Source organism: Aptenodytes patagonicus, chromosome 18, assembly GCF_965638725.1.
Source record: "Aptenodytes patagonicus chromosome 18, bAptPat1.pri.cur, whole genome shotgun sequence".
Classification (NCBI taxonomy): Eukaryota; Metazoa; Chordata; class Aves; order Sphenisciformes; family Spheniscidae; genus Aptenodytes; species Aptenodytes patagonicus.
In genome coordinates, this window is record NC_134966.1 from 4,430,122 (window position 1) to 4,446,243 (window position 16,122).

General features: G+C 54.1%; 1 protein-coding gene across 1 annotated transcript in view; it reads right to left on the reverse strand.

Annotated features, from left to right (window-relative positions):
* Positions 1 to 16,122, reverse strand: part of ASTN2 (astrotactin 2) — a 364,218-nt gene that overhangs the window by 238,352 nt on the left and 109,744 nt on the right. The window contains exons 4-5 of the mRNA XM_076355678.1: positions 13,604 to 13,753; positions 5,156 to 5,263 (exon numbers count right to left, since the gene is read on the reverse strand). Of these exons, the coding sequence (XP_076211793.1) occupies positions 5,156 to 5,263; positions 13,604 to 13,753 (258 nt within the window). The remainder of the gene's footprint in view (positions 1 to 5,155; positions 5,264 to 13,603; positions 13,754 to 16,122) is intronic.

Consider the following 16,122-nt stretch of genomic DNA (forward strand, 5'->3'; position numbering starts at 1 on the left):
CTGGGGGTGGTAGGGGGGGCAATACCCCAAGGACCACGGCAGAGACAGGGCGACGCGCTGCCTGTGGCGTTCGCTCAGCCCCGGCGGGGCCAGGGGCACTGGCAGAGCACGGAGAATGGTACCCAAATTTCATTCTGCGTTTCGTTTAGTTCCCCATGAAATAGCAAGTGTCTGCTGCCTCTGGAGACAGGAGAGGATCAAAGCGAAGCTTCCTCATATGTAACAGACTCCGAATACCTAATATTCCCTTATAAAAGGCCTTGTTTTAAACACCAAATACAGAGGCAGATCAAAGCTCAGCTTCTCATTTCTCTAACAGCCCTCGGAAGACTTCGCCAGCCAGCAAGGCACACACATGCGCGCACACACGCACGGCTGACACCAGTCCAAGGTACATAATTGGACTCTGCTAATTTGTCTAAACCATCACTGCATGCTATGGAAACAGCCAGGTGCCTTGTTCATGGAGACCTCAGCCGAGGAGCATCCCAAAACCACGTCCTCCCTTCCCTGGGGTGTCGAGGAGCTCTTCTGGGATGGGAGCAGGTTGCTGGGACGGGAAGGTACCACCTGGATGCAAGCAGTGCATGAAAACAGGGTGGGATATCTCCCCCCCTCCTCTTTTAAGAGGCTGCAATAGAGGCGATGCCGAGAGGGGTGAAGCGATCCCAGACCCAAGCGTGGAGGAACAGGCTCAGGGTGGTCCAGCTCGGGCTGAAGCAGATGCCAGAGCCTGCTTGAAGAGCAGCAGCCAGCTGAGGACGTTCGATGAGAGATCCCAGCTGGGTCACTGTGCTGGGCGCCCTCCAGCACATCTCAACCATCACGGTATCGATACCATCACTTTGCACTTGCACCCAGTGGTCCGCTTTGTATCTGGGTTTCCAGCAACTCTCTGTACCTGACCTTTCGGCTTGACAGAGGGGAGCAAGATCAGCCCAAGCCCTGGTCCCAGGGGCTCGCCAGCAGCCACAGCAGCTCCCGGCAGATCCCAGGAGCTCAGACACAGGGTCCCCGGCAGGTCCCAGGGGCTCAGACAACGGCCGGGCTGCAGGAGGGGCCAGAGGCTCTCCAGGTCTCCGAGATGAATGGGGTCGGGATGCTCAGCCCCTCGCAGGGTCTCCGTACAGTGCTGTCACTTTCCCTGCCTCAGTTTCCCCTAACCCAGGAAGCTGCACAGCATCTGCCCTGCAGACCCGATGCAATGCTGATTTACTCTTCATTTATCCCTTAGAAACCTTCTCCTGGAAGGAGCTTTAAAAGAGCAGGAACATTTCTGTGTTACAGAGTAGCTGCTCCGGGGCCCGAGGAAGCAGACCGAGGTGGGGGAGGCTCGCTCGCACCTCCCCCCTCCCCACCCGCGAGCTGGAGGGGCTCGTTAGACTCACCGAGTCCTTGATGAGCTGTGCAGCTCAGAGCGCAGGGGCCGGCCCACCGCTGCAGGGAGCCTGGTATGGCCTCGGAGTTACGATGCTGCTTCCCTTCTCCCCGCTCCCATCTTTCTCTCTATTTTAATAGCCATCGGGCAAGCACCGCATGCGACCTGGGGAGCTCGGGGCTGCAAAGTCAGACCCGGAGCTGAATATATTTTGTTGGGCAGGAGACAAGCACCCCCCTGGAGCAAGAGGGATGGAGCAGGAGCGATGCACCGTGGAAGGCAAGGTTTGTGCACGGGGCTCTGCCTCCTTGTTTGGGGGGGGTCGCTACTAATATTTTCCTCTCGAACTCAGAGGGAGACCTGACTCTGCTGCTGCTCAGGAGAAGAGAGGAACTGAGTATGTATCAAAGCTTAATATCGCCCGTGATCGGTAGCTGGGGATGTGGATTACCATCTCTACAACACTGGCAGGTTCTCTCTCGCAGAGACGTCAGCGCTGGTGAAAGATATGATGACTGACAGCCCCGGAGACAAGAGCCATCCGTGTACCACAGCTGGCACGCAGAGAGGTTCCCACGCTTCCCAGTTCTCCCAGGGGAGTGGGAAAGGGGAGAGCCAGCCCCTCCAGCAAGCACAGCCCTGGAGTGCACAAACCTGTTGCAAACAGGTTGCAAGAAAACCTCATTTCTGGAAAATCTCATGCAGTCAGTAATGAGGGTCAGCAGGAAGGAACAAACCAGCCATCCCCGGCCCCAGCTGAGGGCCCCTCCAGCCTCCGAGCACGGAGCTCCGCGTGGCCTGACAGCCTCTCTCAGGACTCATTTCACTTGGAAAAGCAGGACATGAAGTCCAAATCCCAGCTCCCTCGGGACCGCACGCCAGCCAGAGGGGAGATCACACTGGTCCATCAAAAAGAAGCAGAGGGCAGAGAGCTGGTGCGGGCACAGGCACAGGGCCGTGGTGAAGAAAAGGGATTCCTCGCTGAAGACGGGTACGAACAGAGCACGTCTTGGTATGAGCCAGCTCCCCAGAAACACCGGTGACCAGCATTGCCTCTCCCAGCTCAAGTCCCAGAGATGGGGCTGAGCCCAACAGCAGACAAGGACCAAGGCTCCATGGGAAAGTCTCTTCTGCGTCATTTGTTATGCTCTACCCCTCTCTAACTTCTCTGGAGGCTTTCCAAAGACAGGGGAACGTAAGTATAAGGGGATCCCACAGACCCAGAAGCTGGGAAGATGCGTGGTGCGGCGTGCTGGGACCGCAGAAGGCAACGCCTTGGCCGTCCCTGCCTCTGTGCCCAGATTGATCAGATTTACTTCTCCATGTATTCCAACATTGAAAACCAGATATCAACGAGTCTGCTGCTCCTGAGCTACCAGAACAAGCTCTCCCTCACTCAATATTTACCTGTAGGAACGTCCCTCTAATTTACCTTGCCAAGGCACTATGAAACCTGCAGCCTTTCTTCTACAGGAGACAAACAAAGCCCACGACCACTTAACCAGATGAATTCAACAAAGCTCAAAGTAAACCCAAACCTACACGCCACCTAAGTGGGAACTTCCCATCACATTGGCTGGGATCGATGCCTTGACAGTATCAGTAATTAGGCTCAATCCTGCAAAACCTAATTCAAGGAGAGAAACCCTGAGGAATCTCTCTCCTTGGACCTGATAACTATCTCATGGCACCTGCAATGACACGCAACCATGACGAAATCGATACGGGAACATCATTGTAAGAATTAACTGTATCTGATGATGTATCCTTCTCTATTAGAGTTATGATCTCGTCCAATTATGGATCTTTGCTGAACTTGTAATTATGAGTGTGGTACTGTGACTTCCCACTAAGCTATTGCTTTCCTTCCACGAGGGAGAGAAGAGTCAATGAAAGGATAATGGAAAATTCCTTTCAAGGACGCAGCGATGGCAAAATTTAGCTAGACAGGAGGGGAAATACAACGGGGACTTTATGCAAGACAATTCCCTCAGTTAGCCACCACTGAAGACGAGCAAACCAGGTTTTCACAGCATCACTCAAACACTAACGTAAATCTAACAGCCAGCTCTGTGCAACCGTGTGAGGCAGCTCTTCCTCCTGGACTCCCTTCAAACCCAGCCATCAAAGCTGCCCAGGTGAACACCACCTTATTCAAAGAAAAATAAAGGAATTCGTCCCTTTTATCTATTCCTTTATGTTTGCCCTACAAGGAAGCTTAAACAAACAACCCAAAGCCAATGTATATATCAATAAGAGTATCTTTGTACCCAGCATACAGCGCGAGCGTGTTTCAAGAGACTTACAGAGCATTGACCTCACGGGGAATGGCGTCAAGGCAGCGGGAAAGCAAACATTTATCTGCTTTTCATTAAAACACTGTTTTCCACACCTTGCTCACACGCCGTCTCCCCCTTCCCTTGTGGTAGCTGAAAAAAAACCCCTAATCTTCAGTGACTTCTCCAAAGTACCCAAGGACTTTCACCCAGCCCAGTATTTCAGAATAAGTTATTGAAAAAACTACTTCAGCATTTGGGAAATTTTCCCCCTGTGCCACTGATTTTTTGGGACCGTTTCTTCTGTCCCTGTTTGCAATGCAACCAACTTCTTCCTTCTCTCGCAAATCATTTTACCCATAACACAGCTATATTCATACTGCAACAGGTAACTTTAACTCACAAATTCTCTCCCTACTTTTCATCAAAAGCTCATTTTAAACTCAGTGAGAATATCTCGCGTTTCTAAAACACATGGAAAAGAAAAAAAAAAAAATTGAATACCCTGCCTTTAATAGGAACAAATGCGATACACCCCTGTGCATGCGTGTGTTTATTCCCATGTGCAATCATCAAGCTGATCAGAGGTGTTGAAGTAATTTCACATTCAAATAAACACATTGTGAGCATTTATCGGAATGCCTAATCATTGAAACAAATGGGGCGGCGTTTGCTGTGGTGGGCACAGGCATCTGGCATGCTGCGCTCTGCCGATGCCCGGCTTAATACAGAAAACAAATGAAGGGAGTAGACCCACTGTGCAATTTTTAAATTGCTTCCCAATGTAGTTATTTCCTGAAGGTGATTTTTCAAACGCAGCAGCAGCAGCAAGGCTCGCCCTGTCCTCCACCAAAGAGCTTGGTCCAAGGGTCCCAAACAAAAACAATCCAGTGTGATGTGACTGGAGGAAACGTGGACACTAATTTCAAACTGCAGATGATATTTCAGTTTCTCAGCTCCTCTAACTCACAAAAATGCCTGAAGGGACTCTGGTCTACAAATCCCTGCCCCAGCCCTCATTTTGAATTTGTTCCTTTTAATTGCCTTTGTGCTGAGAGGAAGGCTGGGAAATTTCCATCCGACGGGTGCTTTGCATGGGAAATAAAGGGCAGAAAACAGGAGTTTGGAGCAAGGAATTGCCAAGGTGACCATCCCCGACAGCTGCACTGATGCCAGGGCGATGACAGACACAGTCACCATGTGCCGGTGCAGCTTCAGGGAAGCGCCAGGGCACATGCAATGTAACCGATACTACAAATCATCAAAGAAACCCCGAACCTCAGCAACATCACCGGGAAATGCTATTTATGGCTCCTGCACGGTGCTGCATCACACAAACAACACATCTTGGGATGTCCTTACCACTACAGACTGGTACTGCGGTCCTTACCTAGACTCCTGCAGTATCAGACAGCATCACCCACGGAAACAGTCAAGGTGCTCAACCATTTTTTTTCCTCTTACACCCACGTGCATCACCGGTGCCTATGTCATTTTGTACCTTTGCTTCGTCTCCGGCTCCGATACTGCTCGGTGTAGAAGGTTAGCTGGGTTTCATCATCCGCCTCGGAGCCAGAGTTTCCTTTGGCACGTCCAAACCCGATCCCACCTGCAAGCAATAGAGAGGAAAAAATCAGTCCTGTCACCTGGGATGCACAGCAGCGGGCGGCAGCTGGGAGGTCCTCAGCAGAGCTGCCGGATTTGGCCGACATCTACCGCTCCCGGCCCAGGTGCTGTGCTCGGGGTCACCAGAAGCGACCAGGGACTTTTACCACTCATGATTTTGCTGGTTCCTTATTGCCCTCATCAAAAATCAAGACCCCATGGTGCCAATTGTGATGTAAATGTAAGAAGATGCTTCCTACCCCCAGGAATGTATTTTACAAATGCATTGCAATGTATTTACAAAGAAAACCTCTGAATGTAGAAGCTGCTCTCCCCGGGGACACCCGTACGGTGAAGTACAGTAAATTTTATGTGCTTGCTTCAAAGCAAACGCAGCTGAGACAAGAGGCATGGGGGGGAATACAGCGCTCAGGACCCCACTGCATGGCGAGGGTCCTGTTTCTCTCCCTCAGCACCCACTTTGGCCCAGCTGCTCCACCAGCTCGTTGCGATGGCCAGCAGCATGCATCCCTGCAGCAGCCGGCACCGACAGCCGTGGCAAGGAGCAGGGCTGGCTCGTGGTTTACCCAGCATCTCCCTCCTGGAGTGGGGAGCCGGTGCGGGTGCCGGAGGAGCCCAACTTGCTTCAGCCGCCAGACCCACCGAGGAGTGACGGACGCTTAGAAAGCAACACAGGCTCTAACTGGCAGAAGTCCTTCAATCCTTGCAGAGTTTAAAGCAAAGAGGCCTCTGGGGGTTGACAGTGGCCCTTTAAACTGCCATTAAAATATTTTACTGTTTTAAAAAATCCTTTATTCTAGGCAGAAGCACAATTTCCCCACTTCTTGGCAGGAGAACAGAAAATGAGCGGTGCCTTCTGTCCTCTGAAATCCTTAATCACCGCAACGAGAGGTGGCTGGCAGGAGCCAGAGGGATGCCGGGAGCTCGGCACATGGCTCCTGCCCCGTCCATTCCCCAGCCTGGCTGTGCAGTGCCCTTGGGGTGGTCTCAACAGGGGGGTAGGAAGAGGCTCTGCCAGCTCCTTTCCTCCTGAAAGCAGCAGGAGAGGTCAGTCCTTGCACACAGCAGCGTTTAGAGCTTGGACATGGGGCCTGGGGGGTTTACAGACGCACACCCCAAACCAGTAACCCACTGCCGGCCCCTATTCAGACCCCCGTATCACAGCGAACATCCGATGTCATGATACACCTGCACCCAGGGACTGCGGTTTTGAAGGGCACAGCAGAGTGGTAAAACCAATAAAGCTTATTCGCATCAGCGAGGAAAATCTTAATTAACCTGGGCTTCTAACGCAGGCCCTGGGGCGACCGGCCAGGACTGCAGCTCTGCCGCACGTCCCCTCTCCCACCAAGCAGGGGCTGCCCTGGGCTGTTCTGCTGCAGGCAGTGCCTGGTGCTGGGAGACAGACACCAGCTACGGGAGGTTTTCCCTCCAGAGCTCAGCAGAGCTATCTCCTCTGGCCGGGAGAGGGACATGGACACTGCCCACACAGGCAGGACGTGGCATGTCCCTCTGCCACCTTCCCATGAGCCAGACCTAGTCCCTTTTGGGCAGGCAGATGGCCGGGGGTGGACAGAGGCAGCGATCTCCGGTGCTCGTTCTGCTCTTGCACCCCACCGAGGTGACCAGGCAGCTGGTGCAGGCAGCAGGCAGCTGGTGCAAGCAGCAGCCACTCCACCAGCCACCGTCCCAGCCCCCTCCGGCCGCTCCGCGTTTGTTTGCTGGCTGCGTCTCCGTGATGGATGGCGCTGACATGTTAAATTACTCAGGCTGGATGTCTTCGGAGAGCTGGTGACAGCAATATTGCATTTTCTGATTACCCAGCACTGCGCAGGATGTATAAATACAGGAGTCAGGAGACCCGGCGCAGGTCCCCAGCCCGCAGCGGAAACGTCTCCTCTGACCCAACACGCGGTGGCAGAGGTCAGCCTGGAAACACGAGCCCAGGGCAGAGAAACGGCTGCAAGGGATGTACTTTCATCCCTTCACGCTATCAAGGGTGCTGGAACACATCTTGGCAGTGGTTTTGGGGGTCCGGAACCCAGTCGAGGCAGCTTGTAGGATGCAGGAGCGCTGATCCTCAGCTGACCCTGCCGTGAACCTGATTTCATGTTTAACTGTCCCCAAAATCTTGCCGAAGCATCCCTGTGAGATGCTCGCGCTTGGGGCAATACCTCCTGCACCAGCTCCACCAGCCGGGCTCGATGGCAGGCTGCTCGGCAGGGCACAGGGCTGAGGATGCTCAAGACGGAGCCGAGGGCGCTCACGGTGGGGCCGAGGATGAGTAGATGAGTAGAGCACCCATTTGCAGCTGCTGATGGGCAGGGAGAACACTCAAAGTCAAACAGCCCTGCCTGGTCAGTGCTCTCTTTCTCTTAAAAAAGGGGGAGAAAAACACTAAGTAACAGAAAAAAAAGATCCTGATTGCTGCGACCGATTACAAAGCAGAATAAGATGCTGAAAAGACAGAGGACAGGGAAACAGCAGCTTCGCAGCGCTGGGTACCCGGAACACACCGGCAACTCTTTGCAGCGGCTCCCCCCGAGAAGCTACACCCCCTTTACACCCAGTTTACTCCTGCCATTTAGATTTTGAGAAAAAACAAAGCTCCCCCTCCTCGCCCGCGCCCCCACCTCCTGCCCCACCGCCTGGTCCCCAGGCAGTGGGGCAGGAGGCGGGGGCGCGGGCGGGAGCTCAAGGAAGATGCTCTCGCTTCTAATCCTGTTTGCAGATTTACAAGCTCGTTAATCCGTTCAAACAGATCACAGCTCAGCCACACGCCGGGGCAGGGCGTTCGTTTTGAGCGCGACATTAATTTAGTGGGGAGCAAGGCGGGGTGCCAAGGCAAACACCTCTCGTTATGGTATAATTAAAGATGGTAGCGTTAATGCTAAATAGGGACCAAAGAAATAAAATTTGGGAATTAGGGACTCTGTTATCCCCAAAGACTTTTTGTTAGCCAAAACCATGTGTATTTTTTAAAGGCGCGTGTCTGTCATTAAAAAAAGCAAACCTGACATTTTAAATCCCTTCCCCAAAGCCAGGAGGTTACAGAGCACCTCAGGGAAGCAAAACGGATGCAAAACAGATCAAAACCGAGTTAAAATAGAAAAATAAGTAATGGGAGCTCTTTGGATAACTCCTGTCTGAGACCAGATTGACCTCATATCCTTAATCCCTCCAAGCTGGATGTTATAATAGAAGTGGGAGCTCGTATTTGTCCCCAGTGGTGTCACCCTGGCTGATACCAGTGCCCGTGCGTCCCTGATGGATGGGAGGCTGCATGCCCGCAGCCACAGCCCCACCGGCGATGCAAAAGGATTTTCTGCATCCCTTCCCTCCAGAAAAAGGGCCAAACCCTGCACACCACAGCGTTCAAGACCCACGACCTCCCTGCTCGGCTGTGTTCAGTTCACTCCACCTCCACGCTTGCTTGCCCCGTGCAACGCAGTCTCCTGGGTGTTCAACAAGCCCCTCTGCTCCCAGGCTTCCCAGTAAAAACCAGCTGACGAGACCCCCTCCCCACTCCCCAGCGTTGCGGCGAGGTCCGTGCACCGAGGGCTGGCAGGGCGATGCGGAGCCATACAATTAGCTAAGTGGAAATTTTCAGTTTAATTCATTTACCCCCAAAAAGCACACCAGTCAACTGAAAACACCAACGTGGCCAGAGAAAGGTAAATTAGATGCAATTGTAGGGAGGGGAAAAAATACACAAACATTTTCTTTTGAAACTTATCCAGTCAACACAAAAAAAGGATAAAGAAAAAAAGCCCTTTAAAAAAATGAAGCGCTCTGCTCCGGTTTGTCCTTGCAGCAGGGGTACGCACTCACACACACCGGCTTCAGCTGACAAAAATTCTTCCTTCTCATTGATCTTACCTTTTTTTTCTGCCTATGCCCAAAAAACCCACACCGGGGCGGGTGGTGCAACAACCAGGTGATGGTCCCACGGCTTCCACTATGGAAAACCGGGATCACACTGATCCCAGACCGCAGCCTTCGCACAGCTGTGAAGGGTTGGGTTTTTTTCCACCAAGGACCAACTCATGGAGCTGGATGTGATGCTTTGACTTGGATGAGGTGAAAGCTGAACCCCCAAAAAAACCTCGCCAGCAAAATGTGATGCTCCGAGGGCACCGCGGGACAGATGGATGGGGCGAGGTGGGAGGCAGAGGTGTCCAGGCAAAAGCAGGGACCATGGATGAGCCCGGCCGAGCCGCAGCTCTCCTCCCTAGGGAAACTTTGGATAAGTTATGGCACAGCCAAGACCTCTAAAACACAACAAGCTGCAGCCCCGATCAACTGCCCGTCTCAGGCAGAAGGATCTATTAATCTCTCATTTATTCTCAAAGCCAGGGTGCTTTTAAAGGCCTGCCCCAGGAGAGGGCACCAGACCCCCTCTCTGCACAAACTGGCCTCCCCCAAGGCCACCTCCCACCTGCACCCCGACATCCCACCCAGCCCTTGGGGTGGGCGCGGCAGGGTGGTCCATCGGCCAAACCCGCATCCTCGGTCCCTGCACCACCGCCGCCTCCCCCCACGTTTCCCAGGGCATCGCTTCCTGCTTTAAGTCCCGCTCCAGTGCGGCTGGGTTGGGATGCTCCGGGTACCAGCCTGGCTGCATTTTGGGAACCAGTAAATCCAGACCCTCTCAGACGCAGCATCCTTCCCTCCCCCACTGCCAGCCCTCAGCGGAGGCATCCTCCTTCCAGCCCACCCCTCCTGCACCTCGGCTCTTATCATCCTTGCTCTCCCTCTATTATTTATAAACTCTAAATGCACTTCACTCGATAAAAGCGTTTGGGGAGAAAGTTTGTATGAAAAAGGCATTAGACAAAATAAAGTTATATGGTACTGTAAATGGAGAGGGTGGTGTGGTTGTTTTGTTGGTTTTTTTTTTTAAGTCGATCTTCTCGGCAAAATACGACCTTTCCCAGAGCTGTTACAAACACTTAGCGCAGAATCAGATTTAATGACAAGCCATAGGCAGCAGTTTAAATGCACTTAGTGCAGGGAAGCGAAGCAAGGCAAAGCTTATCCCAGATTTGTTTTTGTTGGGCTGGGGTGGCGGGCTGTTTGTTCTCTGGTTTGGTTTATCCCATGCTTCTGCAGGAGCGCAACTCGGAGCCCTTTCGGAGCCCTTCGGTAAAGGAGGAAATCCTTTTGCTGTGTGCAGTTCCTGCGGGGAGAGCGCTCCAGCTGTAGGGCTCTGATGAGGTTAAGCATTAATTAAATCAAACCGCGAGAAAATAATTACACACATGCATCCGTCAGGCCGACTTGTCACTACCCAGTAACAAAGTCGGATGCAAACTCCATCAGTGGAACTGTCACACGGCTGTTAGAAGGAAATAAATGCATCCCAAATGGACAATTTCATTTAGGGGGAGGAAAAAAAAATCCCACGGATTGCAAAGGATTAATGAGGCGAAGGGTTTGTGTTTGCAATTGGATGTACAATGCAAACATCGTGAGTTGTGATATCATCGTTTAACCTTAATGTTCGATAGCACTCCAACCACTCGCCCGCCGGAGGGACAATTAACCGTGGGCTGTAAAAACAAAACCTCCAGCATGGGAGAGGCGCAGGGAAAGGCGTGGATACGGCCTCAGCAGCAGCGCCCGGCCACGGCTTTCGCAAGCAAAAAGAAATTTAAATTAAAAGAGGACAGGACGGGGCCGTGGGGAGTGAGATCTCCACCGGAGACACTGGAACCGGCTTGCTTTTTGGAGCTGCTCGCTGATTTCTGGTGATTGAGACCTTAAAAATCTTTTTCTAGGGCGTGCTGGTGAGGGCTCCCGTAAGTGGAGACACTCAAAGTCACAGTCCCCTCCTGAAGCCCGTGGGTACGAGCAATTGAGGCCAGACACAGCTCCCCTCCATCTCCGAGAGCACACGCCACCATCTGCGGAGGAGCTACCGGGAGGAACAGAGACCCAAGGAAACGACGGTAGGTTGGGCACCGACACTGTGGAGATCCATCCTGCTCCCGGTGCAGACAAGGGAACAGCCACGGCAGCACCTTCCCAGCTAACCGGGGCCCTTCCAGCCACCCTCTTCACTTTTACCAGGGCTGAGCCCTGCAGCACAGGGGTGAAGCAAGACATCCCCTCCCACCTTGCAGCACCTTTAGTCCACTGCAACCAGGTCAGGACCAGAGCAGCTCGAGGTGCCGGTGCCCAGCTCCTCCCCGTCACCTCCCCTCGCCCGCATCCTGCCCCCAAAGCCCTTCCCCAGCCCCACAGCTCGGGCATGTGAGAGCCTGCCCTGCACGGGGCTGCTGGAGCAGGCGTCCCGGCATACCTGAGACACACACCCAACACCCCGGGAGACAGCCGGAGAGCAAAATACAGCAACAGGCACAGCGGAGAAGATTTGTGGCCAGGCAGCTGGGCATGCTCTGGCTCCCAGGGGGTCTTCCCCGCCGGGAGCGACAAGAACAGCGCAAAAGTCCCAAGGGAGACAATTTATTTTCTCCAACACGGGTCTGGCCGAGCCTGCTGCTGCGGACCTGCTGGACGGCCCAGCTTTAATTGTGCGCGGCTGAGGACTGCCTGTGCCGGCAGCCGTGGCAGGGAGGAATGGAGGGTGACCTTGCCGAGCACCATGAGTGGGATTGCCAAGCAGGGCACGGCAGCTAGAGGGGAAATTCAGCTCCCCATCCCAAGCAGAGACGTTGGGCACGAGCTGGTCTCCAACCCTCGTATGGAGGAAACACAAGTCTGGGCAGAAACGGAGGGCAACGAAGGGCTCTCTTGTCCCGGTATCCACTGACTATTCCCATGGCCACCGATGGGCAGAGGGATCCTGGGGGGCAGTGGTGATGGGGTGAGGGTTGGGAAGACCTCCTCCTGCCTTGGGACATGCTCTGGCATGGTGCAGACGGGGATTTGCAGGAAGGCAGAGGAGCTCCAGCCCGGGGAGGTGGGAGGGATAGAGGGATAGACGGTGCGTGTCCCCAGAGATGGGGAACAAGCCAGGCTGGCTCGGGGCCACACTCTGCTCCCATGCAGCCAGAGGCTCTGCCTGCAGCCGGGCATCGTGTCTCCTCCTAAGCTCGACTGCGAGGATTAATTGACTTGCTCCATTAGTGACCACAAAACCTCTTGCCTTCAAGGCAGTTTAAAAGTGAAATAAAAACAAAAACAAAAAAAAAACCACAAAAAAAAATGAGGCTGGAGCAGGGAGTCAGGGAAACTTCACCAGACAGTCACTGTGGACCCCAAAGCACCCACACGCATGTACGCTAAAATCCAGATACACATATTTGAATAACTACTAGAAAACAAACCAAATAATTTAAACCAGTTAGAGTCAGAACATTTTCTTCACACTAAGTGAATAATTTATGGGCAGAGCTATAATAAAAAAAGCCCTCTCCAGGCCTGTATTGCAGGAAAATGTACCCAGAATAAAAGATCACATTTCAGACTCATAAATAAATGAAAACCAAAACCAACAGTAAACAGAAATAAAAGTATTTCCTTCCCGGTTCCCGGCACTTCCAGAGACCTGCAGCGCGCAGGGTAGACCATGGCCAAGGGACCTCCCTGCTCATCATCCCTGGAGGGACCCCGACGCCTCCTCCTCCTCCCCAGCTGGAAATCTGGACCCAAACCCTCCACACAGCCTCAGCACTCACCGCTTAACCCACAGCCATTACTGTTTTAAGCAGCGATAGCAATAGGAGGAGGTGGTTTCCCTCGCTGAGAGGCAATGCAAGGACCAATCCTGCTCACGGGGCTGTTCCAGCCAATCTCCTCCTGTTGCTCCAGCGTAGCTGGCAATGGCCATCAAGGCTACAAATAAAACTCAGCATCCCTCCGGCACACTTTTGCACGGTGCAGCCTTTAGAGCCATGAATGCTGCTCCCACCCTCTGTGTGGCCCCTAAAAAAAAAAAAAAAGTCAAAAAAACCCCAAGCACTGGGAAAGTGCAATGAAGAGAGGTCCCAGTGATGCGAGTTACAGCCAAAATGAACTTCACCCCTTCCTCTGAAATAAAAACTTGCCAAGAAACCGTATTTCACTCCCACCAAGCCTCGGTTAGCCGGGGCAGCTGGCAGGGACCCTGGATTTGCAGCAGACCTGGATAAATCCCTGGGGCGGATGCAAGGTGACACCGCTCCCAAGCGCCTCCACCAGACCACCCAGAGGATGCTGAGCGGGGTTTGCCCCTCTTCCCCCCGTCACAGAGGAGCTCCAGGGTCCCCACGCTCAGCAGCGAGGATGAGGAGTTCCTGCCTTCATCCCCAGCCAAACTCCTCTGGATGTGGCCAAATCCAGGGCACTGGAGGAGCAGCTGGCGACCGCGGCAGCCTACCTCGGGGCCGGCTCCGGCGTTTCCGTCTCCCTACGGACGTGCTGCGCAGCGCGGGCTGGAGCTGCCCGATCTCAATGGGTGTGTTGGTGCGGAAGCTCTCCTTGAACTTCTGCATCAGGGACTCCACCGTCTCCTGCGTCACCTCGGGAGCTGCAACACCAGCAAAGGGACTGTGGTTAAAAGAGGACCAGGCCACCACGTCCCCACTGCCCGTACAACCCCTTCCCAGCAGAGCACAGCGGGAGCTGGAGCTGAGTCCTGGGGCAGGAGCTCTGCCAAGTCCCTCCGAAGTCACCCACGGGGATCCAATCCAGCACTTTCCAAGTCTTACCAAAGCCACAGAAATTAGAAAGTTGTGAGATTACGGAAATTGCATTTTTCACGCTGCTTTCCAGCATTTTGGATTATTCCTTGCCTCTTCCCCCATGTGCATGCAGGGCACTTGGAAGCATCATGCCCTTATCCAAGTTACAGCCTGAAGGGTTCAAAACACACAGGAATGCCTCAAGTCGAACCCTAGGCCTGGCAGCCTTTTGGGGGGGTCAGGCACTCCCCGGCAGGCAAGTTTGGGATTACGGAGCGATGGGCAAGGCTGGGGTGAGAGCCAGGCGAAGGATGTACAGCCGGTCCGGGCATGCTCCGAGCTGCAGCAGGAATCCCTGGGGTCTTCCAGGGCCTGCGCTCACATGCTGGGCAGCAGCACCTGAGCTCAGGAAACAGCTTGCTGCAATGCCCCACGGCACATCACAGCTTGCTGATATTTAAGCAACTCCCCTCCTTGCTCTCACACACCTCCTATCCAGTAATGCCAAAAAAAACCCACCCAGAATTGTCCTACGAAACTTGCCACCCACCCACACAATGGGCGGTTACGGGAAATCATGAAACCACTTGCAAAGAGCAAAGATGAAATTCAGCATCAAATTGTCCTCCTGCAGGCCAGAGAGGTCTCCCAGGTTTAACAAACGGTTTGGCCTCTGCCAGCTCCTTGAATTAGCAGAAACTCATTAGCAGAACGTAACCTCTGTCCTGTCTCCATTTTGAGAGCCGCGAAGTCCCTCCGATTAGCTCCTGAAGCTCCCCCTGCCCGCAGCGTGCCCATGTGGGGCTGGCAGGGATCACTGGCCCTGTAGCCACCCTGCATCCCGCTCGGATAAGGAATAATTGAGCACCCTGGAGCTCCCCAGCCTGCCAGGAGTTACAGGCTGATGCATCACCCCCGCCGCATCTCCCGGGTCCAGAGACAACATCAGATCTGTATGGAGTTCCTTGGGCACCCGGCAAGCTCTGGGTGCGTAACTGCTCCGGACCATGGACTCTAATTCCCTTCACAGCGTGCTGCAGGGGCCATTTTAGTGCGAAATGAGAAGCTGGCCATGCAGGACGAGGCATTTGTAATCCTAGACAAGGACTTTGCTGCAGACTCCGCGTTTTAAGTTGACTCCTCTAACAGCCACCTACGCCGCAGGGAGGGGAGAGCCCCGACCACCCCATGCCGCGGGCAGTGCCACACCAGCCCACAGAGCAGCTCCCCCCTTCCTTGTGCCCAAATCCCAAAGGCGATGTCGTCAGCCTCTCTGGGATTGAGAGGCTTTAGACCACCCCAGGGTGCTTTTCTAGCCCCGCAGGCTGCAGAGGAGGTACCGAAATCTGCCAGGGCTATTGGGAGGGGGAGCACCGAAGAAGAGCAGACCGGCTGCTGTGCCCATGGGCGCAGGCACGTGGGGAAGGCTTGGGAGACGATCCATGCAGCCAGCGCTGCCGCACCAGGAGACGGAGAGACAAGGATCAAACCCGCTGCCTGCGTAAGCACCAAAGGTGGGAACCATCTCGGGACAGCTCCAGAGAGAGGGTGGCCTAAGGGACCAGCTATGTTACATCTTCCAGTTATTCAACATCAGGCTCCTCAGGCACCATAAATCAAAGGCAGAGCTCCCCAAAGGCCCCTCCATTTATGGCAGGCGTGGCCGGATCCTGCGGTGTCGGATGCCCCAGCAGGCAATGTCGCAGGGGAAAAAAAAATAATCAGGAGTGGGGAAAGGTCTCCAAAGAGCATCTAGCCCCATCCCTGACAGCATACATCCAACCCCCTCTTGCAGGGCTCCTCTGAGGCGCCAGGGAAGGATGCTGCGGCAGCACCGGTGCGGCTCAGCACCCTGCCGCCGTGTCTGTGGGGGAAAGCCCGTCCTCGCAGCTCCTTCACCCAGGAGCAAGTACAGCAGGGCCTCCCCGTGAACAGATGGCAAGTTATTTGAACCTCGGGGCTGTGCGATATGTAACGTGTGCAAGTGGAGCAGGGAGCTCGGGAACCATGCGGCTGACGCTTATTTACTGAGAGGAGGCCATCAGGAGAGCGCAGGAGGGGAGGAGGAGGGGGCCATGCCTTCAGTTAGTGATGAGACACGTCGAGGTCACGGCGCTCTCGTGGTCCCTGCTTGGCTGATGGGAGTAATCAGCGCTGCGGTGATCGTACCCCATCTGGCCACCACGCTCAGCACATCCATCCAGAGGCATCTGCT